Source organism: Cygnus atratus, chromosome 12 (genome assembly GCF_013377495.2).
Source record: "Cygnus atratus isolate AKBS03 ecotype Queensland, Australia chromosome 12, CAtr_DNAZoo_HiC_assembly, whole genome shotgun sequence".
Lineage (NCBI taxonomy): Eukaryota > Metazoa > Chordata > Aves > Anseriformes > Anatidae > Cygnus > Cygnus atratus.
This window is the reverse complement of record NC_066373.1, coordinates 4,238,426-4,265,574: the sequence shown is the minus strand read 5'-3', so window position 1 is coordinate 4,265,574 and position 27,149 is coordinate 4,238,426. Positions and strand designations below refer to the sequence as shown.

Genomic DNA, 27,149 nt, shown 5'->3' with positions numbered 1-27,149 from the left:
TTCTTGTGGTGTTTTCTCAGTTCTAGAAGATTCTTGAAATCCTTCTTTTTTTCAAAGACATAATTAACTTAGACATTTCCAAAAAATAACATTGCAAGCAAACTAATAATAATTTTTAGTGCTGTTCACGTGCTATTAACACATTAATATGTAATTTCTCTGCTGTTTTCTCTTAATTTATAGGTATTCCATGCATGTTTCAGGTTAAGCCATTGCACCTGTCAGAGCTCATTCTTATTACCAAAGTGACTGAACAGTTAGCTTTACACTGTGACTGAAATACCTTTGTGTCTTAAAACAGCCTTTTCATAAATGTATTGATTCATGCACAAGTAAGGATTAGTGTAATTCATCATCTTATCTCACTAATGAATATTTAGTTGCATTTAACCACTTGGTGCTACAGAGGGTGCCTGAGTTGCAAGTGCTTTGTATCCCAGACTTTATTATTGTTGCTCTATCCTCATCCAAGAGGTAGGTATTTTGTCAGTGAGCTGTGCTTAGTTTTTTGCTACAGGCAATTTATTCCTTCAAAATAGTACATAAATAAAATATTTGTTCATGCTTCTGTCTCAGAGCAAAGCATACAGAGGAAAATGTTTACTCTCTTATGCAGAAAGTGATATCTGTTGCAAAGAGTAAATCCTCGTTTTCATATTTAATGAAGCTATAATCAATGGTAATGGATGAAGATTGCATTAAAGAAATCTTAATGTTCCTCTCAAGGGAAAGTCATTTTACTGGAAACAAGCTAGTTAGTCAGCCTCAGAAAATATTATATATATATATAGTACTGTTATACAGACAGGTTTTCCAAGGACAAAGTAGGAAATGTAGCAAACATCAGTTAATTTTCATCTTCAGAGGTTTATCACACATGATATTATGTAGATTTCCTCTCTGAAACACAGTACTAGTCTTCTCGTGTAAGTTTACAAACAAAAAAAGGCTGAGATTAGTAAAATATTTATTTCTGCCCTATGCTCTGTGTGATTTTTCATGCAGATGCAATTAAATGAGTCTTGATAAAAAGAGCTAAACAGGAGGATTACAAAGAGTAGCCAGCAGTTAATCAAATGTTTCTTATCTCATTTTATATATGAAACCAAAATGTAATTTCAGTTGTTTTAACCATAGAACCTCCACAGAGCTCTGTGCAGTGCAGTGCTCCTCTGTGTGCCAAAATCTTTGCTGCACAGGGGAAACGAAGGCCAGCAATGGCATGGGCTGCCGGTTGGCTGCGCAAGCAGCTCCCTTCATGCCTGTGGTTTAGAAGAGTCTTGCAGTCAAAAGCCCTTTCTTCTGTCCGGGTCTGGGTTGCAAGTTCCATCTCTGTGGCACAGGAATGCAATTATTTAATGTGAACTAGAAACAGTCAATTTATTTTGCTGCTACATTCCACCATGACCACATAGGATATATTCTGCCTAGCTTACAGCTGAAGGACAGGACGTGTTTGGCTAAAGGCTTCAGTATAAGCCTCTTGCACAGTGCAAGTCTGTGGTTGTGATGGTCTAAGAGTGTGAGTACGGTATATCTGTAAGGCGAAAACAGTACTTTTTATTTGCCCAACAGAACGGGAAACAAGACAGCTTTGGGGCACCAAACTCATTTGAAAAGTATCCTTGAAGTAAGAGGTATGTGCCTCAAAGCTTGTCTGTTTTCTTCTAGTTAGATTAATTGGTCAGATAAAACCAGTACTGTTTTTCTGAGAAGAAAGGTGGTTTGCTTTTGAATTCAGTGGAAATTTCATTGCCTATGCATTCTATAGTGAACCTTTTAAGTTAGATGAGATACCTGGTTTAGGATTCAGAGCTGTTCAGTGAATTTAACTGTGGAAGATCCTGCTGGTATAGCTATCACACTTATTGTCAGTACAAGGAATGTTTTAATGGTGTAAGCAGGCAATACAAGTTGTGATACACCACAAGAGCAACTGAGGAGACACCTGGCTGAATGGAGGTTGCTTTCAATAAGCCTGCCTTTGACTGGGGAAATTAAAAAACACGTAGAGCATTTCATCTCTGCCCTCATTTCCTGAAAGGCTGTTAGTATTAGCTTGATATAACAGAATCAAGTATGTTTCTTCTGCGTTGTTTGGAAGAAAAGCTGAATCAGCCCTTTTAGATCATATGTTTGATTGAGGCTCAGAATGAGCCTCATTTCTTGTATGTGTTTCTTAGAACAGTTTGTATTGCATATACAGAAGAAGAATACATTGTTTTACAGTTTTGCAATTAAAATGCAGTTGAACATCATTGATCTGAAGAAGAACAGTGTAGACAAAAAGAAGCATTGCTTATGATTTCAAGCAGAAGCTGAATATAAAGCACAGTCTGCACTGTGGGGCTGTAACGTTTCTGGTGAGTCTCAGACTTAATAAATGCACTTCCTTTTGGTCACTGCAGCCTGTTGTAGAGGGGAGGAAAAAAGCAAAGAAAAATCTGGACTTTGTGTCAGCAAAAATAGTTTATTGGAAATACCTTTGAAATAAACATTCATGTTCCCACATGTAACCTGGTGAGAATGAACACACAACAGCATAATGATATAGGCTTGAACTTGACAATCTGATTGGTTTTCTGTCTTGTGTTTCTGTGACTTTTTTTAACAAGTCTTTTTAAGCTTGTGTAGTTGCAAGATAAAGAATGGAACAAATTGGAAATGTGGAAACTGAAAATTATGATTAGTTTGTGGTAATATTACTGATGTCAGCAGTAGTAACATTTATTCAATAATTATGCTGTGTTAGTGTGGAATAAAGTATAGTCTATTTTTCAAAGAACTGGATCCTAAGACAGCACCTCTCATCACATCCTCTGTTCAGAGAAAGACTTATACGTGGCAGAAGTGTCACTGTCCTGGAAATATTTATGTAGAAAGTACTTGGGACGCAGCTTGCTTGTTAATGCAGATTTGAATTTAGGACCTTAAAATTTTGTGGTTACTTAACATTTGAAGGTGGTTGAAACCTGACAAGGCAGGTTTCAGTATATCCAAGGACAGGAAAGATGATGGCAGTTTTATTATCTGTTGGTCTTGTGCTGATGTATTTCAAGAGGTCTGTTTCTCCTTGTAATACCTCTGGCCTGCACTCTCTGAATAGGTTGTACATAACAAAATAAACATTTTTCATTTTATGTAACTCTCCAGCAGTACAGTAAGAGACCACTAACCAGTTGTGCTGTACATTAAAGTGCAGTGATTCATAGAGCAGTATGACTCTACACGCTCTTTGAATTGATCTCTATCAACAGCTTTTCGTTCATTCCGTTTTTATGTGATGAAATAACCTCTAAAAACATGCAAGGATGAATAATTTTCACTTTCAGAATCAACAGTATTATCATATTTTCTAGGTTGTCTCCCTTAGTTTCCAATCTTATAGCTCCATTTGGTTACACCTGCTTGAACACACATCCATAGTGCCCTCTGACTTCCTCTGATGTAGTAGGAGGTCTTGGGCATAGGTCTAGGGGTACCTCTGACTGATAGCTTAGCACTGCATTGTACTTGCCTACAGTCTTTCTGTAAAGGTAATGCTGCAGCTGTTGATGAATCAAAATGTACTTTTCCATCTCCTCGCCATCTTTTCCTGTGATATTGGCATCACAAGAATTCTTGATGGAGATCACTCACTTCTGCTATAACTCTAGGAATATGGTGATCACCCTGTTATTCATAAGTTCCCTAGAAAGTGGTTGGAGTTGTAAATTTAGAAATTGAAAGATCTACCAAAGCTTTCTGAGTATACAAGAGGAATGGTCTTCTACTGTCACAACATTGAAAGTTTTTTCCCTTCTGTAAGATATCAAGTTTCATTTGTTTTGACTTCTTTATAAGACCATTTCACCATTTAAGTACTTCTTTTTTTTTTTTTCTGCATTATCCCCAGCATTGTTGGCAAGTAGGTAGTATCTAGTACTGATGAAGGAGGTATAACAGGCAAATCCTGTTCTCTTCTAGTAGCAGGTATGATGCTGTGCTCCCCTATGAATTGCCCAAGTCTGAACATCACAACACTCTGCAAATGTTGTGAGACGGGTAATAATAGCTTTTGTTAGCAGCACGAATTAGTGAAGTAGTTGGGGTCGTGTTTCACATAGACTGCTGCTCAAGGTAAAATTAATTGTCTGCTGTCATCTTTTCTCTGATTTCTATTCAAAGTTCTTTTTGTCTATTCCATTAAGGACAGGAAGCATAGAGATTGCAAATGACTCATTTTCACAGTTTCAACTGATCTTAACAATGTTGTCAGGTGGTTAGTCATAAGCACAAGTATCCCTATCTCGTGAAATCTTTTTTGCTTTATTACAAAAGCATAAATGTTATTTATATGGATTCTGTTTAAAGGAAGGAGTTAATGTTGTCTTACAGTAGGATACCAGGGATATTTGCTCTGCCAGTCCTTATTTTGTGGTTTAAAAAAATGCTTCATTATTGAGTGTAGAAGAACTTTTTTGTGGCTGTAGGGAATTTGCTGTTCAGGAAAACATTCAAAAGTGTCATAAAGGAAGATTAGATGTGTAGGAGATTATGCAAATGAAGCTGTTTCCCTATGGAGGGAGGGGGGATCTTTAAATCTTTTGTTTAGGTTTTGTATATTTGCCTACATGAAACAAATTGGAGGAATCAGATTTTTTTTTCTCTCTTTAAATTCCATTTGTGGTTAGTCTTCTGTAATTGCTTCTCTGTTACTATGTTTAGGAATCAAAACATTAGATGGAAATTTTACTTATGATACTTTCTAAGGTGCCTTTGAACATAAAAATCAGTATCTTACATTTCATAGTTATTTGTGTCTGATTGCCTTATGTATTTGTATATTTTTCAAATTTTCTAATTGAATAAACCCTATAAAGAAGGAATACCGTCACTTCTGTACAGTGGAATTGCAAAAATACATCCTTTTTGCATAAAGGATATACTTATTTATTGTAATGTCACATTTCAATTTTCAGTGATTTCAATGAAAGTATTTTCAGAGCAGGAGAAGAAATGATGTTCTGTTCCTTCTGTGTAATAATTGTGATGCACTTCCTAGTATATTGTTTTTCATTAATTCTAATTGCTTTTGGTGTATGCAGCAAAACAGGAGCAGTATGAATACTATATCTTCACCGATTACTTTAAAAAGCATATGCTTTTTTTTAATTACCATAGCTGGCTGATTAGGTAAGAATTCAGGTCCTGAACAAACTTATATGATGAGCAGTAGCTTGTGGTTAAGATAATATTATGTATACTCAGGAAAGTGAAATCGTGAAGACCTGAATTTCTCAGATACTTGATGTTCTCTGTAATCTTATCTTCAGGCTCACAGGTGAAAAACTGTATGAAGAGGTCAGTGTGTCAATAGTGGAAAAACTTTGATGCCTTACTGGTAATCAATGTGAAATTAGTTTGAGGTCTCAGTCTTACTCCCAAAATCTGCAACAGAAAGAAAAGGGGGAAAAAAGAGTGATTTCTAATTGATATTAAGATGAGTAGTTGAGGATTTGTGTAAAACATCGGTGAAATCTTTAGTCCAACCTGTCCAGAGTAGTATTGGCATGTATCAAAAGAGCATGAAAGGAGAGCTTGCAGTGTTACCTTCAAATTTGATAACTGCTCTTTCCATCACTGGACAAGTATATTTTGTCTTACTGTTAATAGAGTACTAAATAAATTAGTGTAAAGTTTTTTTTTTTTTGGGGGGGGGGGGATGGAGGGGGGGGGGAAGCATGTCGCACTTTGTAGGTATGTTTTTCTGTAGGACCATAGGAGATTATGTGTAATCAGCTGTTCAGCATCTTAGAGATGCAGAAGAAGCAGGACACAAGGGGAGGACACTGGCTACCAGAGCTAAGAAATGGTGGTAAGCTTCTTTTTTGTATTATTTGAGTCGATCCAAATCATTGTGGATAACTCAGGTGAAAATGTCAATGAAAAGAATTTGCGTTTGAATCTCATTGGCACTGAGATAAGCAAATTAAAATGAAGTTACTTTTAGTTTAGGTATGACATTTTCCCAGAACTATACGTCTCACGTGTATGTATTACCACTTATATCTTTGTGCAATATGTACAATTATCTACATTACATATTTAAATAGTATTATTAAAAATGAAATTGCCAAAGAAAACCACACAGTCAGTTATAATTGTACGTATATTAAAATTTATCTCTATTTCACAGCAGTACATTTAGATTCTAGGTTTAAGAATGTATATACCGTCAGTTCTTAAAGCTTTCATTCACTTTTATGAGCATGTAGTGCACCTGTACTATTATTCACAGTGTCATTGCCAATATCAAGAAATCAAAACTTGCAAGAAATTGCCACATATCCGTAATCAGTGTCTTCATATGCAGAAACTAGGAGAGAAGAAATAATGAAAATACTTTGTAAAGTTTCCTGCAAAACTGAAAGTCATCATTTATACTCTGTTCCCATCTAAATGCCTTATACATGCTTAACAAGTTATGTATAAATGTTTCATAAATGTTTAATTGAGGGTCACTGGTTTGATTTTAATTATGGCTTATAAACATCTGTACTGTGCTTAATTTATAATCTAATAAACTAATTTGTAGATATCTACATAGACCTAACTGCTTTAGAAACATGCACACAACTAGAGGATGAAAAATTTCCTTAACTACTTTTTGCTGATTACTTTCCAACTACTGCGCACTGGTGTCCTTTTGAACCATTTCCATTCAAATCCTGATGAAGCAATGCCTTCATCATGCCAGTGCCCAGGCCTTGCTATATCAGTGGAGAAAGCATTATTTTAAAATGAATATTTTTAAATCAAATTTGAAGAGTACATTCAATTACATGAAATTATTCATGATATAACTTTTTGCCTGCACATAGGAATGTTGTTGTTTGAAGCAGCATGAAGTATCTGTATGTGGATCTCAGGTAGTATACACACCCACACCATAGGTTCGTAACTGATATGCCAATAGAACATTTATCAACTTAGTTTTCTACATGTAGACGTGACAAAATTGCTCTGAAACTAGCATAACCAGGTTGTTTTGCAAGTGGGATGCAACAGAATAATATTATGAACTACTACTAAGAGTGCTGAGCTAGGAAAAAAAACTTTGTGCATTTCTGCATTCTGCACTACTATCTGATAATTTTGCAAAGGTAAAACCTGATTTATGGATAGAGTCTAAGTAGACAATGGCAGCTCTTTTCATTTTATTTAGTAGAGAACCCAAGTGTGAATGTTGCTTCTAGCAAAACTCTTACTTTCAGCACTACCAGCAGATTCACAGAGAGGAGTGGGGAAAAAAAGAGTTTTGGCTCAGACTGTGTTTTTAGGCACCAGGATGAACCTATTCCAGTCTGAAATTGGCAGATTGATTATTTTGCTAGAAACTGCTTTATGTTATTTCTGTATGCAAAATGTCAATGCAAATGATGTAAATACTCTAGTATTACTGTTGCCATCAAAGTAACCATTTTATAATTCTCATTTTTCATGAATAAAATCAGCTTTGTTCATGAACTCATAGACTGGAGGACATTTAACAGTTCTTGAAAATGTTCCATCTGAGTGGAAGGAAGTCAACCTATAGTGAAGTTGGCATAGGACCTGCTTCTGGGAGCTTCTCCTTTTACTGTAGATAGTTTATCAACTTCAATTTTAGTTGTTCTTGGAATGTTTTACTCCAGCAGATAAAGTATCAGTTAGTATGCTATAGTATTTCATGAAACTGAGAGAATAGCATACTATGGAGGCAGTAACGTAACATAGAAGTTCTGTATTTATTAAATACAAAAGCTATATGGAACATTAGAGGAGCTTTTTCATTCTGGGATGTTTTTAACATGAGATCTGAATGTGTCTCAGTTTCTAGTGTACCTTATGGTGCTAGTTCCTTCTAGTCTCAAACTACAATCACTCAAAGGGCAGAAATCATCCTTGGTATTTAATATAGAGAAGTAATGTCGCCTTACAAAGTCTTCTATGTTATTAAATAATATTCTATTTCAGGCAAGTATTTGTGTATATTTTAATATATATGGAGTTTTATTAACCAGAAAAGTCTGAAGAATCCAGAAAATATATATAGGAACAAATGAAGTGTCTGGTATCTTTAGAGGTTAATTTGTTTGAGACCATTACATTCTTAATATAGCACAGAAAGCTGGGGGTACAACTGGATATACAATAAATATATATATATATTTCTGTATTTTTGACAATATAACCATATTGTCACCAGATTTTAGTTTGAAAAGTCAGTGCTTGCATTGAGTATACATGACTTGTTCTTTATTTTTTAAACTTTATTGATATTCTGTTTTACAATATAACTGAGAAACTCATAAAATAGCATGCCTTTTATTTGCTTTAACAAAATATCTGCTTTAATTGTGCTACACTGTGTCAACAGATATATTTATTGCAAAGATCACTGTCAGATCTGGTTATTATGGGTATAGAAAATGCACTGTACATAATAATGCTGCTGGGATTAGTATCAATGGATTATTTCATAGGTGGCATGAAAGTGATGAAATTACAAACTGTTCTCTCTTTAAAGTAGTACATTTGAATAAAAGGCAAATTCAGGGAATTCCCTGCACAAAAAGAGTTTGCATCTGTCTAACACGTTTCTGATAATAAGAATATAGAATAACTTCATTTGACATCGGTACATTCTGTTGGAATCCCTATCTCCGCTTAAGTTTTTTAAGATCTATCATGAATGTACGATTTAAGCTACAATTTTTCAAATTTGATACATAATCCGTGGATATAAGTCACTGTGGCTTGCTTACAATTGTTGTAGGTAGGTATTTTGCTGTACATAAACAGACATAATTTAAATTTATCCAAGTCGTTAAGTTTTTTTCTTTTTATGTGATTTTTTTTTGAGTGGGTGTTAAGTTCAAGGGGTGGTTTGGAAGTTACTTGTCTGGATAAAACTCAAGGAAGTTACAGGACTATATCTGTAGTGGCAATTCTTTGGTACTCTTCCCTTTAGTGTATAGGTGTAATAACTGGATGAGATCATCAGCATATTGGGGAGTGTATGGTAGTGTCAAGGAAAGATATTAGCAGTCATCTAAGAGACAAAAACTATGACTCAATACTGACCCTGACTTAGTTGACTGGCTGGAAAATTTACAGATCACATCCATAGAAATTAAGATTTCTTATAAGTTAGTGGAAAAGCAAATAAATCACAGAAGCACAAAGGCTATCAAGTAAAGCATTTCTTCCTTGATTTTTCTAACTCAAGATTTTCATGGAAGAAATCCACACAAATTAGATATGTGATTCTGAGGGTTGATACCTACTAAAATTGTCAGTATTCCGTATACCATGCACCAGGGTTCCACTCAAAGGTATATAAGGGAAAAAAAAAGTTTTTGCATATCTTTGAAAATCTTTTATTTACAGATTGCCTTTAAACTTGGCTGTATATTGCTGTTAACAGTTTCAGCACTGGCAATTGTCAAAATCAACAGGGAACCCAAGTTAGGGCCACTTCTGTCTGCTCTCATGTCCCAGTAGCTTGTCCATTTAATTCTAGTAGGGGAAGGAGGTGGGTGGAGTAGACGCTCACCTGTGATGGCTCCTACTAGCATTTGCTGTCCTTGCAAACGTAAGTTATACCAACTGAAATCAGATGTTTGTTTGGGGATAAAAATGATCTGCTTTGTGCAAGAAAGGATACAGGGATGACTGAATTATTTGGTCATATAACATTATGCCCATTTCTGGCTGCATTATGCCCAGAAAGCAGTATGCAGTTCCGCCTACATGCAAAAAATAGTTTAGGATTCAAGCAGGTCTACATAGCACAACAATATAGGAAAAAAGTTGCCAATGTGGATACCCACAGACACAGCTTCATCCATCTGCACTCTAAGCTGCCCCACACTTGCGCTGAGTCCAGACCAAAGACTATGTTGCCACGTTCATATAAAGCTCCCTGTAAGACACGAAGCTCAGCTTCAAAACTGTATAGCAATGAAGGTCATGGCAGCAGGAGAGCTTATCAGCTCACTGCAGATAATGGTTTATAGCTTCTGGACTTTAGTTAGATCTTTGCCAGCCAGCTTGGAGAGCTGAGGAACAAACTCACTTTTGTCCTCAGAGAGCCAAGACATGATGGAGAGAGTATGGAAAAAGGCTTATTGAATTAGGAGGTTTTAGTAGCTAGTTGAATTCAGTTCACTGCAAACCCTGTGAACCACTTAAGATTCAAGCGTGATCAAGCTGGAGGCTGTGTAAATGATCTTGGTGGAAACGCAGAAGTGTGGTGTCACTTAAAATCTGTTTCTTAATCTTCCTTCTTGACGCGATATAGCTCTGACTTCTTTTCTCTGGGCCTAAGAAAGAATGTGTAGGTGCTTACAGATAAATATACTTAAGCTTGTGACTTGGTGGAGCCGTGTTTGCACATAGCTGACCAACTCTTTATGATCTCTAGCTGTCCTATTGCTGGCAGTGATATATAATGAGCTGTTCTGTGCTTAATTATTAATTTTACATTAAGGAGTTCCACAGTCAATATTTAGATGTTTTATGACATACAGAGCCTTTTCCATACCCATATTTTCTCTGCAGGGACATAATGTAGTCCTTTTAATACTAAATCAATTACACACAAAGTTAAAATAACTTGATTTGTTGCTTGAGGTCCTTTCTTAACATGATGCATCATTTTTAAGGAAGTAAGTACCATGGCCTGCTGTTAATCCTTGCAGACCTCCACTTTTTGAGGGTCAAGAGTCAGTGCAGACTAGAAAGCTGTCCAGCACAAAGCTGGGGCATGGCTTCTGATACATTTCATACAAGCATGTTTTCCTTTATTTCATAAAGTGGGAAAGAGTCTTTTTGGAGTGTGTGATACTAGGAGAAAAGTACAGGAGAATCATTTTGCTCTATCCCTGTTTTCTACATCTGCATTGATGGGCAGAATTAATGGGATTGGTATGACATTTTAAGGACCTGGGAGTTTGATATCTTTTCTGAGGTTAGATTTTCTCCAGAGTTAGTAATCACTTCTAAAGATGCTTCACCTCACCTTTCTTAAATATTCAGTTTGGAATGGAATAAATTTCATCCAAAATTGCCAGTACATCTCCAGGAACTATTAAAAAGCGTAGAAGACTAGGTACCTGGCCTAAAAATGGTTGTAAATGAGTGAAATGAATCACGCTAAGCCCAAATTTGCTGTGCTTAGAGGCTTAATTAATGATATAATTCAGGAAAGAATATCAAGGCCACTATTGAAAATATGACATGCATCAAACTGTATTCTCGTTACATAGTGTGTATAGATTTTTGAAACCTGTGATTTATAAGGTAGTTTCTAAGACCTGCTTTATAATCATACAGCATACTCTTAGAGTATTTGAATCATATATTGAATTCAGCTATCAGTGGCTTTAAAAATATAATTTAACCAAAAAGAGGACTTTGAGTGGAGCTGCAAAGATTTCTGTAAGCAGATATTCCAATCTCAAGATGAGGAAATGGCTGCAAAATATTCTAACAGCTACTTTTCTGGAATGCTCCTAGGGAATGAGTTGAAGCTATGGACTTGATTTAAAGGCTGACCAATTCAAAGTATAGCTTTCCAGAATAACTGATTGTGTTTATCCTTCCTGCGTATGGGCTTCTTTACTGTGAGAAGCTACTGAACTTCATTCAGGAGAATGTATGGGAAGGAATGAATCATTCTTAAGAGTAAAGGATATCTTTCCAAGGCATGCCTTAAAATCCTCTATGGATTTGTTCAATACTAAATTCAAGACCTTACAATCAAATACTACACTTTTGTTTGTAGTCATAACAGGAATTACTGCATCTTTGATATGATTTATCTAGAAAAGTGCAGTGGAATTAATACAATTCTCTGGACAAAGAACAGGGAGTACTTGCCTAATTCATTTATTGCAATTTAGCAGGGGAGAATTTCATTATGAAATATTATCTGGACAGGATGAATTTGAATAACTGTAATAACTTCAATAGAGTAGACACTGGGAGACCAATCAAATTTATCCAGTAGTACATCTGTAGGAGAGGAAAGAAACTCACCTTAGAAGGTCCTGTGTTAAGACAGAAACACATCCCTCAGGAAAACAAAACAAAACAAAACTTTCAGATGTTTAATAGATCAGATAGCTAGGACTTGACTGTGAAATCAATGCAAAGATGAAATGATACATTAGAATAAGTGTGCACTCCAGTTCTACAGAAAAGCCAGAAATGGTGCAAGATTTGCCCCCTCATTATGAGGTCTGATTCTGTTTTCATTCAGACTGCTACTTTTATAATATTGAAGCACCCTTGGGTTATATAGATTAATTTTAGATTGATGTAGCTGACGAGGATCACAGTGAGAGAATCAAAAATAAGATGGGTGCTTCCGTTATATCCCTGTTTTGTTACATGAAATTAATGGATAACCAGTTCATATTAATTGCAGGTAAGAAATGAAGATGGCAGTGACTAAAGTGGATGTTGGTGTATTTTCATTATCCATGTGAGAAAACAGATTTTTATATAAGTGAATGGTAGCAAGAAAGAAAGGGGTCTACTGTAGTACAGGTATAGAAAAGGCACTGATCATCCTGTAGCTGTTCTCTTCCATTTCACATATACTGAAGTGAGAAATTAGGAAGGTAAAAAAAGGAATAAAGGCAGTGTAATACTGTGTATTCCAAAAATAGTTTCAAGGTCGTTCCTGTGTTCTGTAGCCTCACCTAATATGAATCTTTGCTTTAGTAGAGCTGGGCTGATTTAAATCAACAGAAATTCTGGACCACTGTCCCAAAAAGCATTTCTAGTCAAGGAAAACTGACCTTGCACTGAGAGATCTTATTAAAATATAATAATATTACCTTTTAATCAGGAAGGACGCCAGTATACCTTACCTAGATGTAGCAGAATAGTCTAAAGTGGTTTCTGTAGTGTAATGACATGTTTTTTATTAAAGCCCACTGGGACAGGAGTATAATTGCTGTCTTTCTTATAAGATAGTTTTAAGAAGCCAGTAAATTCCTTTACAAAAGTAGGTAATTGAAAAAATGAGATTTTCTATCCATCAAGTGTGGCTCTGATCAAAGGACTATTGAAATCTGTGAAAATACTCCATTCTTAGAAAAAATGTCTCCATTTTGTTGTTGCTCTTGAACAAGACTTAATGCAGAACATGCACAACCAGGAAGCTTCGGTTTCTTATTACATATGCCACACACAACATATTTTTACAGCTTTTTTTTTTTTTAAAGTTACTGTCAACATATTGCACTGTTTTCTTTCATTTTGAAAAAAATATGTTGAAATGAAAAATATTCTCATTGCCTCTTTATTTTCAGTGTTATTAGATTTTAATATACTACTTAAAAACTTTAAAAAATAGATTTGACACTGATCTCTTTCATTTCCATTAATTTTGTTTAACTGGTTTAACTCCTGCCTTATAGATAGTCCTAGCTTAAGAAGCAAACATAACTGACAAACATTGGAACAGTTACATTTGGATCATTTCTACACTGGAGCAGTTTTCAGTGTTGGATTCCTTTATTTAAAAACAAATGAGCAAACATCCCCCCCAAAACAAACAAACAAACAAACAAACAAAAACTGTCTGAAGTGTTACTCTGATTCTTTCTCAGCTGTCATATGCCTTGTCCATGGTGCACAGTAGTCCATATTGATGGTCATATTGACACACGTTGCTGCTTCCTCTTTACCAGTGCAGCAAAATTTCCTTTCCAAAGGACCCTGGTGCTGCAGAAGGGTGGTAGGTTTACAATATGGCTGGATCAAGGAGCTGGGAAGTGCTACCAGGTCTTCAAATTCAGATTTCATAGCTTAATGGACAGCTGAACGTGAACTAGGTTTCCAGTTCGTATGCTTTGCTTAATAAGGGCTAAGAGAAGAGCCGGTGTTTGTTCTTCTAGTCATTCCTATAGAAATTCGGAATGCTAACTCTTAACAGTACTGGATGGAGACAAGGTGAAAATGTGAATGGTGGCTAATTCTCTCCCAGAAGTTCAGAATACAAATAATTGTCAGTCCTTTTTTACTAAAATAAGTCTCTGAAACATCTATTTTCTTTTCTTCATTTATCATGATTAAGAATTCCTCACTGATTGCAGGCTGGGAAAAATGGGATATTAACTTCTCTTTTGGAAGAAAGTTAAATGATTAATTTTGTCTGGCTTATTTTCTGCCTTGAGGCTTAGGGGAAGCTTTCTACCACATTCAAAAGATTGTTTCTCATGGGTATTTCTGGGTATGAAATTTATATCAGGCTTTATATATTTTGTTACTTTAAAAATTGCTGTCTATTGGAAACTTGAGTTGCTCTGGCCAGTACTACACCTCCCTGATAAACAGGGAAGAGTAGAAGAATGGGAAACTATTAAAGTAAAGGAAGAGTAAAGCTAAAAGAAAACATTTGGATTATAAAACAGAGATAAATGAAAGCTTAGCAGAATGTATATTTTAGTAAGCTCTCTGCTTAGCTGTTCTAGACTATAAAGTTTGCATCTGCATTTAAACAGCTTGTATATGCCTGAAATCAAATTTGAATGATTGCAGGCAATTCCAATTTCACATGGAAGTGGGAAAACAGCATGGTGAATCATGTGAGTTGTGAGCATCTCTGCCAAAATGTTTCAGCTGTCAAACAGTTCAGATCAAAGGGCTGAGTAAATGAGAAGGTCACTCTAGGCAGAAGGTGCTGGGTTTCAGACATTTTACCTATGATAGTTTTGTAAAAGGTTGGGAAAGGGCTTAACATTCTGTCTCCACTTGTGTGGTGACAGGTTAGAGTGTAGCTGGCTATTTTAGACTACCTTAGGGCTTGAGCTGGCTTTCTGGCAGGTGTACACCAAATACAGTCATCACGGTGATAAGTCACGTAGGGATTGTAGAAATTTCTTTGTTTGAGGTTTTTAGATAAAAAGCTGATATTCTGTATCTTTTCAAGAATGGTCCTGCATTGTTTTTAGGGGGGTGAATTCAATGATGTTTTAATGTCTCGTAAGATCACAGGAAATATAGACCATATGACTGACTTCTAATGCTAGCCAAACTCCAGGGAGAATGTGGGCCCACTGTTTTCTCTGTGTGTTTCTAGGGCTGAATCTTACTCTGTGTGCTGGATAGCTATTCTTCTGCACATAAATCACCATTCTGTCATATTCACCTGCTGTGAGATGTTCAGTGCATATCATCTTTTTACATTAAACCATTTACTTCAAGAGAATGTGTTATATTGCTTTATGAATTATGTTATCTGACACATAAGATTATGTTATGAATTGGCAGTTAGAATATTAGAACAGTGGGACTTTTTATGGCTTGTGGTCACGATCCAAGAAGTAATTCATGCCTTTTCTTAATAGACTTTACTGGTCAAAATGGAAGCAGACATGAGAGTGCTGTGTTTTTACTGCTGATCCGGAGTTTAGGCAGAATCCTAGTTAGGGAAATATCTCTGGTTCAGCAAATGGTGGTTTACTTAAATCTACAGCCTGTTCATATTCAGAGGAAGGGGATTGGTGTTTTTTTTCCCATCTACAGCTCTATTGTTCTAAGCCCTCCTTCAGCAAATGTCAGCTGAATTTGTAATTCCCAGTCCATCTGAAGAGTCTGCAAATGATCGAGTGTGATGACTTACTTATGTTTGAGCAAGGAATGCTCATTTCCTGAAGGTGTAGCGATGATGCTGAGGGGAACTGGGGCAAACTGCTCAGTGGAAGACAGCTGTAGGTTGGTGTAATTTGGTGAAGGGCCTCTAACAGCAGCACAGCAGTCACTATTCCTCTCTATTTCCTTTGGTCCTGTTATATGAAGATTTAGATTTGTATTTAAGCAAGGGTAAACTAGGTTCAGGAATACGTTGTGAGACTTTCCCCTCTCTCAGGAATCCTGTGTGTTAAAATATTAAACCTCTTTAATTTTAATATGTGAAAAGTTAATATTTTTAAAAGATTGAGGAGCTCAACACGTACTCTGAAATAAGAAGAGAACATTTCCACCAACCAGTCCTGCTCCTGATACTCAAAAGCCTTCTATAGACATGTCACCACAGACGAATGTTTCTGTTGTTACTTCTATACCTGTGAATGTTCAGATAGGTGGGAAGCTTAATAAGCAGTACGTGTGACACAGAGGAAAAACCAGGCTTTTGCTTTCCCATGATGGACTGGTAGCTGGCAAATAGCTTTTATTTTTGACTTTGAATATAGATACCTGATGAAAATAAACTGGCACATAAAAGCAAGGAGTCATCTGAATAAGTTAACTTTTTAGCAAGTGCGCTGGCCGGCTGGCAGTCAGTACCTCAAAGCTTCCCAGTTCATCACTCTATTTTCACTAATTTTCTGGTAGGGATAAATTTCTGTGTAGAGGTCTTTTAAATTCATGAAAGTCTCCTGAAAATTAAAGGTGAAAAGAGGGAAAAACAATTCTATTAATGGACTTGCTAAGGGAATGAGTGACTTTAGCTCTTCTAACATTTCATCTTAGCCATCCAGATGAGCCTTCAGACAATAAGAGATAGGAAATGAAACTTAACTAATTTTGCTCCTTAGGCAAATGCAGATTTCATGGTACCTGTAGTCTATCAGATAAATGAAAAGACTACATACCTCTTTTATTATTTTTTTTTCTCCCTCTGGAAGAAGAGTGCACACGATCCAAAATGTAGGTTATCCTGATCAGGGACCAGGTCTTCTGTATTTTGTACAATGCAGGATCTGTGATAGGGATCTCATATATAATTTTGGTATCCTTGGTTGGGCTAACTATTTTCAGCATTTTCTCTCAATTATTTTATGCCGAAGAGAGATACATTCGTAACAATGGAGAGACAAAGCAAAATATACCAGAGTATCATCCATGTCACATAACTTCAGCTAACACAAATTCATTTACTGACATTTCATATGTCAGTTTCTTGCCTGGAGCTGCAAATACACAAAAGCTCTTAACATCGTTTTCAGTCACAGGATACTATGCCCTATGGTATATCTAGAGACATAGAAAATGTTCTCTCTCTCTCTCAAAAAAAAAAAAAAAAGCAGCAGTGAATAATTTCGTCTACCTGTGGCTTTCTAGCTGTACTACTTTCTAGCTGTATACCTCATGAGAAAATTATAGTTAGTATTGCTAATGGTTGACCTGCCCATATTACTTTACTGTTTTGTCATAATGTTCAGCTAGAAATCTCCCATTAGTTCTACCTCAATTTACATGCTTTCTGGACACATTAACTCTCTATAGATAGTAGCAATCCTGAACAGTTCTTCATCTCTATTTAACATCACTGAAATTTCTTCTGTGTATCGACAGCAGTTAGTTATTCATTCCACAACTGATATTTCACCAGTGCATCTCTCCACTCCTGCTGGCTGCAATATGTTGGCATGCCCACTGTGCTGATCAGTGATGCTACCTAAACTCTAGTTTAAAAACTGAATATATATCCTGCATTTGCCAGACATCTAAATAGATGATGTGAAAAAATCCTGCAGGATGGGAAGTTATTGTCCTATATAAATCTGAGATATGCTAAAAGACCGAAGTCATTAATTCTTACTAAATGTCTTCTCTATTGAGCAAAGCCTTCAAGTTTTTAATAACACGCATAAGTTAATAATTGTAGTTGCAATTCAAATGCACTTGATTGGAGACATAATAGACCTTTATTCTTATATTTGTTTTGCTTCCCTGGGGCTTGTTGTCATTTTGTACTTTAAAGACAGTTAAACATGTAATTAGTTATGATGAGTATAGAAGGGTTTCCTCCTTTACTCCATTTTCTGAGTTTTGGTCTTTTTTCTACAGCAATAAAGTGTTCTAGAGATGTTAGTAACCCTTTTGTTTTCTTCCTTTTTCTTCCAATTTCTTGTTCTTTGTTCTCCTTCTTGGGTAAAATAGCTTTATTTCTTAAAAGTATACCTTTGTGGAACTGGTTATTTTCAGTATACAGAGGTACACCTGAACTTTTGAAGAAGATGGAAATAGAATTCAGTGAACTGGTCATGTTAATTATAAAAGTGGACTCTTCTCTTTCTGCAGTACATGCAGAAGACAGAACTGAACATACAGCGGAAACAAACAAAAAAATCTAGTCTGAAGTTTTTAAGCACTAACTCAAAATTGTTCAGTCCTTAAATTGAACATTTTAATGTTCTATTCAAATTCAGAGCATTTTTCTAAGGGTCTATGTAAAGACACTTGTTCACATATTTGATCAAGCTAGAAATAGGTCTAACTTCCACTAAACTTCAGTCCTTTTCGTAAATGTATTATTTTAATAGAATAAATTGCACTTAAACATAACAAGAGTGAATGAATGTTACCTGAGTCACGTTGAAAGAAGTAAAAATGCTTGTATTGTTCAGTAAGACACTACAAAATTTCATAGACTTGAGCACAACATGCATCAGTGTAACACTCAGTTACACCTGATGAATCCTTTGCCAGACAGTTGGCAACAGGATGTAGAACAGTTGCCTTCTACACCAGAACTGCAAAAAGGAGTTGGACACAAAGTCATAAGCCCACCCAGAAGAAGAAAATAAAAGTAAATAATAAAAAAGGGGGTCAGGCTGTTAGTAGTAGTCTCATCCATCAACTGAACTGTCCATAGCATCCTCTTGGCATCTTGATGTTCAAAAAAAAAAAAAAAAAAGGAAAAGGGGTGAGGGGGAGGAAAGGAAGAAAAAGGTTATTACAAAGTAAATAACAAAATGCCAGAGCTTTTCCCAAGGAAACCATCTGCTCCAATCACCACAAAATTGTGCAAGCATTGTGCTTTACTTCTTAATGCCTAAGGGGAATTTTTTGCCAATATTTCCAAGCCAACTTACAGGCCAAATGAGCAATCAACAGACCGATAGCTGCGGCCTCTGGAGCAATGACTTGGCTAGTGGATATTTCTGATCGATGAGCAGCTCTGGGAGGTGCAAGCAGAGGCTTTGAGTGATTATGGTAACAGTGAAACTGCCCATAAGGTGTGGCAAATAACGCATGAATGTTGAAATACAACACAGCATAACTATACCTTCGCTGGGAGAGACTGCCTCAATGAGTATCTGCACATCATCAGCAGAACTATAAAGTTGCTGATTTTGCAGACATTTGTTCCTCAGCTTGATAAGTTAATATATATTGTTTAACATGATAATGTAGCAAGCTGTTGTTTTGTGGTTTGAAAGCCAGCTGCATTTGATTGATGCCAGGAATGGAAGTATTTATAAAATGACACTGAATTAGAAGTAGTCAGTTTATGGGTCTGGGGAAATGAATCTTTTATGAAGAATAAAACTTTATGATGAAGGAGTAAAACTGAGGAGGCATGCATCTTGATTTAAACTCTTTTGGACCGGATGTATGTGGTAGAGCCTTTTAAAATAAAAGTTAGTGTGACTGCATTTTTAACAATCAAATCTCTAAACATAGTCTTTGTGGTGGCCCCATCCTAAATGTATGGTCATGTTTGTACTCTCAGTGAACACCCCAACTGAGTCTAGTTCTTATCTGGAAATACAGTTATGAGACTTCTCCAACAGTTTCTTGGAATATGATTTAGCTCCTGGTTTAAAGCTGCTGTGATTTTGAGGCAACAATAACAAATATCAGCCCATTATAACTTTTCATATATGAGAGGTGGGTTTTCTTGTTTTGTTTTAATGGAGTAGAATACACAGTAGGTACCACTGTGCTTTGAGATGAATGGACAGTGAACTCTGGTTAGTTTGCAAACACACTTGTGAGCACGAGCACAGGGATATGTTTCTGAGTACAAGCCATTCTCAGCATGGCTGCAGAAGCCTAGCACCAGTTTTCAACTCAGTGTAAGGTTTCCTTGCTGTTTTCAGTAGAAGTATTAGGCAGCTTCCCTGGTGGTTGTGGTGGTGAATGCATATAGGTGGTGTTTAAAGAGAAGTAGTTCTTTTTATTGGTGTTCATGAACAGAAAACAGATAAAGTTTTATACAGGCTGTACTAATGTATAATGGCATCTAAAGACAAATTTTATGTGCATTTTGCATCTATTATATGAACTTGTGAGAGTAGAATAACTTTTACTTAAGCATACACACTACCTTGATGTTAACTAGTTAGTAATATCTCAAAATCTTTGGCAGAGGCAAGATGAAAACAAATGGATCATATTCTCAACACCTGTCCTACTGGCACTAGCATCTCTATGCAAAATGAATGTGAAATTCTGTTCTTCTGACTCACTAGTTTTTTTAATCTTTTTGCAGCAGAGGAATGATTACACAGAACAAGATCATGTCCAGTGAATAGAAAGGTTAAAGCACTGCAGCTGGCAAATCAGAATCAGATTCAGCCATTGTATCAAGCCAGTTTTATGCCAGAGTAACTAGAGATTTGGGGATTTACATCAGATCTTAAAATCTGTATGTGCCTTCTATACTCTTATCATTAGAAATATTTCAGTAGGACTGTCTAGGACAATTGTATAAATAGGATTTCCACCTGAGTATGTATTTCAATCAGGTTTGAATCTCTGCTGAACATAACTCCTCTAATAGATGAATAATGGTAGAAATTTAAATTCATTTAAAAATATAGTCTAATGTACTTGAACATAACATCCCATTAAATTGCATTTTTCAAGGACGAGTCATGTACTGACTACCATTGAATTTCACTTTGAGTGAAACACTTTTTGAGCACTCTAAGATCTCTCGAAGTCTTGCCCTAATTCTTATTTATTTCAGTGAAGTCTTGTGACTTGGATAATCTTCATGAAATATTATCTAACATGAATATAAATAATCTTCAAATACAATAAATACCAAAAAAATAGCACAGTGTGTCACAAGTTCCCTGTACTTTAAAAAGAGGCTGAATATTCATCCTTCAAAACAGAAAGATGTTTTTTTTCTTTTTGCTTCTGAAGAAGTCTCAAACAAAGTAGTTGAAAATATCAGGGCTAGGATCATCTTGTAATACTGGAAAACATGGCATGGCATCCAGTGGTAAGCTTCTTTTTGAGTTGTCTGACCTTTAATCACTGGTGAATAAAACTAACATGCTGTCAGATCTCTGTTATATTTCTCAAGGGGGTAACTCTGCCTGAAGTAGCAATGAAGCAAAACCTTTGAGAGCTTGTATTCAAAGTCACTACAGCAAGAGGCAATACTTTGGGAAATGCAGCAAAAGAAAAAAAGAAACATCTAAACAAGCCAGTTGTGTTTGTTTAACAGTGAGTGAAGCAATTATGTCAGCCTGTAGATTAGTTGGTTTTGTTTTTATTTTTACTGCAATATTTCATTTTTATTAGATTTTAAGTAATCTGTGCTTGAAGACCTTCACAAAGAATAAAAGCTCACTGCTTATTACCATACATGAACGTTACATATTTATTTCTGTTCTGCAGGCACTTCCAATGTAATGTCTTAGGCCTTGTCTGTACTAGAGGGTTTTTATCCCTTGTAGTTATGTTGCAACCAAAGTCTGTGTGGATAGTGAGGACAAATCATATGATCTTACAGACCCAGTATGAAATGATAATGTATTTCAAATGTATTCCAGGTTGGATGGGGCCTTGGCCAATCTGATCTAGTGGGCAGCATCCCTGCCTGTGGCAGGGGGGTTGGAGTTGGATGATCTTTAAGGTACCTTCCAACCCAAGCCATTCTTATGATTCATCATGACATTTTAGGGTAATACTTGTCTATTGAAAGTCTATGGGGAGAAAAGAGTTAGACACTATATAAGAATTGAACTCTAGCAAAGAATTATAATTAACTTTGTGGTTCAAACATTAAATGGTATGGTTTCACTACTAAGTAACTTAAATGCAAATTGGATAGTTGATGGAATTTGATAAATTGTTTTGGCTGAGGTTTTGGGGCAAAGGAACAGATACCTTCTTATATTCCTTTGTTGGTTTAAAATTTACTAATATCTTTTGCAGTAATTTGTTACTTAATTTTGATTCACCATTGGAACTAGTTTGCTGTTTTGATCACAACTTTTTTGTTTGTTAGGATTCTATTCTTTGTTCAGGAAAATATTACCAGAAATGCTTTAGTTTAGGTGTGATGACATTGCTTTTACTTTTTTTTTTTTTTTTAATTTTATATTTATACCTATAAATGAACTGAATAAGTTTTAATGGTCCAGGGGTGACTATCACAGGGGTCAGCCCAGATGTCAAATTACTTCCTGTCCTTTGTTCCCAAATTACTACACAAATCAAATAAAAGATGCTATGTTAGCATTTTAATTTTGTCATCGTCTGGCGTGCCTGTCCAAGAGAGGGGAAAAGACTTGATCCCATGATGAGGGAGTATGTGCTCCATTAGGTAACCAGAGAATTGGCAGCACCTCAGTTGTCTCTATATTAACTGTGAAGTAGAAGAGTATTAAGGTTTTTCCTCTGTAAATTATTTAAGAATCTGTGCAGTCAGCAGCATTCACCCTGTTGTTCTCTATAGCAGAAGTGTACACTATAGCATTTTCATATTAAAAGCAACTTCATCACGATAAGGATAGTCTGGCAATAAAGGTGGATGTTTTATATAGAGAATGATGCAATAATCCCCTAAGTATGTTCAAATTGAAATTAGAATAATGTAGGCTTTATTCATGATAAAATTTGTCATACTGACAGAAGGTTTAAAATGTCCAGCCAGTTTTGAAACTGTGCAAGAATTCAAAGTACAAATAGAGACCTTTCTCTTATTTCAGCATTGCTGTCGCCATCATGGGTATCGTGTAGACCTTCTACCTGTAGAATTTAAAGCATAGAAGATGCATCTGCATTTCACCCAGTGAAATGTTATTAATGTGGATAGCAACAAAGTACGCAAATATGGGGTGTTTTTGGTTAGTCATTTGTCAGCTGCAAACCAGAAGCACTAACAACTTTTTGTTGTTAGCTCAGTAGCAATTAAAACCAGGAAAATTGTAATTACAGACTAAGTATCATGTGAAACTATTTAGTGGTCGTGATGAGATAATTATTTTGTACCCACCTGGTTCTCACAGGTGAAGGCAGCATAATTTTAAGTGTTCTTACTAACTACGTTGTCTGTCCATCTTTCCCTTAGGAACAACTGTGATGCGTATGACAGCATTTGATGCTGATGACTCTAGTACAGACAATGCTCTTCTGCGATATAACATCATCAAACAGACACCCATCAAACCATCTCCAAACATGTTCTATATTGACCCAGAGAAGGGAGATATTGTCACAGTGGTGTCACCTTCAATGTTGGATCGTGAGGTAAGTTTCCTATCACCAGATGATATTTTAAAGTTCACACCTATAATCTCCTGTGATATTAGGAAATGTTCAAGAGTATTGTTGGGGATGGGGGTTGGGATGATCAACTTTGAGGAGTCTTTTACAGAGTTTTGTTAATTTCTTATTTTGGCATAAGAAGGTACGTTCTGTGATCACTATTTATAAATCTAATAGTTCATCATTGCTGGCCAAGACTTCTAGTGTTGGATGATGAGAGAAAAGATCCCAGGAATAAATGGAAGTCAAACTAGAGTTACCAACTGACTGTTTGGCAGCAAACAACAACAAAAAAAAAAGCAAATTAAAAACAAAAAAGACCTAATTTTGTGTGTAGCTTGCTATGAGATTGTTACAGTTTAGTGCTTTAAATCTTTTTCTATAATTTTGTTTTTATTGAGAAAACTTATTGGAATATTAACTTAGTACCAATACTTAACTTAGCACCCCATGAAAACACAAGAAAGGAATAGTAAAGGGACAGATTGTCTGCGTGTGTCCTGGAGGTGAGCTACTATCATGCAAAAATCTACGTTTATTGTTGATCATCAACATAATGAGAGCGTGAACTGATAATAAAGAAAACTTAGGTATGATAATTTTAGATTCAGAAGAGAATAAACTAAATCCAGATGTTATCACAATGTATGAAATCTGGAAACCAATACAGTGATGACCAGAACAGTTACTCTGTACATAACCACTTTCCTCAGTTATGTAGGCCTGTGTGCTCTTAAGTTCCTGGAGGCGACCAGGTTCTTTCCTTGCAGTCTGCTTCAAGGAAATCCAAAGATCTTAACTTGTCACTCTTCAACCTTGTTTCATTTTGAGTGTATGTGCTGATTTACTGAACTGGTCTTTTATGTTGGTTAGATACAGGACTATCCAATGTTGTCAATATTCAGCATGTTATGTCTTATTTTAACCGTGTGAAAATGATACCCATACCACATATACATTTTAGGTGAGTCATTTTTCTGTAGTTTTTTCCAACATCACACAGTTCATGGGTAAAACAAATACATATTCCAGACACATGTTGCAATAAAACTAAGATCTAGGCCTTTAGATCTGTCTTTTAAGTTCAGAGGAATTTCAGTTCTTTCATACTTGTGTGACTGCCCCAGAATCATGTCCAAATTAAGGTGTATATAATCACTACCTTTTTGCCTCAGGTTTCACTTCTAACTTCATTGTTTCAGTTCAAAAGCTTTATACTGTTTTCTAAAGTCACTTTAGGTATTTTTATTCCTAATAGATAACCGTTCCCCAGATTAAACCAATTTACTCAAAATTAGAAAATCAATGGAAGGGAATGAACATGCCTGCTTTTCCTAGTATCTTCCAAAGGTCACTGGTGATTCATGAAATAATGATGCTGTCTCCATACAAGAAGTCTGGCCTCAATTGAACAGATATTACAGCTGGGTAATATATTCAGAGAGTAAGATCTGAGTTCCCCGTGATTTTTAATAACAGTCAACTTGTTACCTTTACTTTGAAGGTGACATGGCAAACTGCTGTCCTGTTGAAACTGCAAAGTAATTTTTATTGTTGCAACACATTCTGAATTGTTTATGAGTCAAAATGTGGAGCGAGCTGTGTAAAATTTTAACAACAAAAACAAGCATTATCTGCCGTTAAAGACCAGTCTAATACGGACTTGTCAAGTGAAAGACTTGGTAAAAAGCAAGTTTCTTATTACTTCAAGTTGCTGTATTGTCTTCTGTCATCTTTGTGGGTTCAGCCATTTCTCCCCCTTCCTGCTTGTATAGGAACTAGTAGACATACCTCCCTTTTTGGATCTCTAGAGTTTACCATTCATATGCAAAGATGTACATCACCTATTTTAAATCGGAATAATAATTTTCAGGGACAAGTGGCCTAATGATCCTGTTCTGAACAATTCTGGTTACCAACATAATCTTGATACTATAAATAATTCTATGTATTTCTATGTAGCTTGTGAAATTGAATTATTGTGAAAGTATTGTCTGCCTCAGGTACAGACAGACAAGAGTTACATCTCAAGGAGAATATCTCTGTCTAGCTACTGCTTAGGGATAAGGTGTGTGCATGTCACCAAGCTTGGAGAAGTGATTCCCAGGTTTGCTGAAAAGCTGGGTTGCCCTTCCTGTGTAGAATATCAGATGATATTTGTGCCTTATTGTATTATACATGCCTCTGATGAACCTTTATAGTTCTTAATGGTTTTATCACAACCTTCTATGAAGTGCATCATTAGAAACATGGGACAAAGAGATGGTATTTTCTCTGAAAACCTTGCTAGTAGGTATAACAACAGAGGACAAAAAAATGTATATAGAGGCATTAAAGAATGGATGGGCAAAGACCCCATGAAACAGTATCAGTGAACAGCTGGGAGGAACAGTTTTCCTTGTCCTCCTCATTTCCTACCATTCTTTTGTCAGTATCTCAGCATATAACGTATTGCAGTAGATACAGATGCAGAACAGCATGTTGTTTAAGTTTTCCCTTGACTCCTTGGAAAAGGAAATGAATGTGAACAACTCAGCTGCTCCTTTTTGATGATTGTGATTTCAGTCAGCATTGTTTGCAGGTAAGTAGGTGTAGCTCATGAAGATGCACATAGTTTTTCCATGAGGGAAGATTTATGCTGGGGAATTCCACAGTTTCAGAATCTGAAAAAATGGGTTCTGGTGAATCTGAAGCATTGTGACTGCCAATTCAAACTAGCAGCTTCTCCTAGATTTTACTTAAACTACAAGTTGGGTCAACTGCCTGTAATTTTTCTACCTTTTGCTAGCTGTATTTATTTTCTGTATGAATCATAAAAAAGCTATTACTAGTCAAAAGGGGATTATCTTCAGTTGTTCCTAGGACATGTACTGTTTAAAACTGTATTAGCCTTAGACACCAAATGAGAAGCTGCATTAAAGTAGAAGTTTCTCAAGGATGGACATGGAGAAGGCAAAAATTGTTTTGCATTAATCATATCTATATGCACCAGAGGCTGATATAAACTGTTTTAAATTATGCTAAGACACTGATTAAAGTTACAAGTTCTCCATCTCCTTTCGTAATTTTAACTACCACTTGGATTTTGATGTTTTAGGGAAACTTTCCATTTCATTTAAGACAAACTAACAGCATGTAAATTTTGTGTTGTGTTTTGTGTTGCTTATTTGTTTATTTATAGTATAATCAGTTTCATGTTTGTATATCAGAGAAAACAGGAAACTGGGTTTATTGTGTAGGGGAAGATGCCTTGTATCTACATCTCACTGTCTGGTACATTTGAACATACTCTACGGTCCATATTATTTTTTTATGCTTCAGTGTTTTCATAGGAGTTGGCATGACACAGCCTCAGAAATTCTTGTTTCAGTGCAAAGAATCAAAACAAAGGTATTTACCCTAAAGTAAAGCAAAGCGTGGGTATCAGTTTTTATTTCTGATTAAACATATATGGGAGAATCTCAGCATTCATAAGTAAACATCTAGACTAACAATAAATATAAGGAGATAAAAATCAAGTCAAACTTTTTTTTTTTTTCTGGATACTTAAGGATTGAAAATGAATTCTAAATAGATGCTTTTTCAAGAAAATAATAATTAAAGGAAAAAAAAAAGATGAACTTTCTGGTGAACCTCAGGCTGCATCTGTTCCTTTAGCTGTAGAGGATCAGTTCAAAATGAATTTTGTTAAATTTCTACAAGCCTTTGAAATTTCTTTTTCTGTGACTTAGCAGTTATTAGGTGTCTTAATAAATTGAGAGTATGGAGATGGGAATGCTTTCAGGTGTGGTAAGTGACTTCTTCATACACTCTGTGAATGTTACATGCTTAAGGCAGCAGAAGGAATATGTAATGTGAAAGTCACT

General features: G+C 35.8%; 1 protein-coding gene across 11 annotated transcripts in view; it reads left to right on the top strand.

The window, feature by feature from the left end:
• CDH13 (cadherin 13) overlaps positions 1-27,149 on the top strand; it is a 477,794-nt gene that overhangs the window by 309,630 nt on the left and 141,015 nt on the right. For all 11 annotated transcript variants that reach the window (XM_035543527.2, XM_035543525.2, XM_050713274.1 and 8 more), the window contains one exon: positions 23,087-23,265. In XM_035543527.2, coding sequence (XP_035399420.1) covers positions 23,087-23,265 — 179 coding nt within the window. The remainder of the gene's footprint in view (positions 1-23,086; positions 23,266-27,149) is intronic.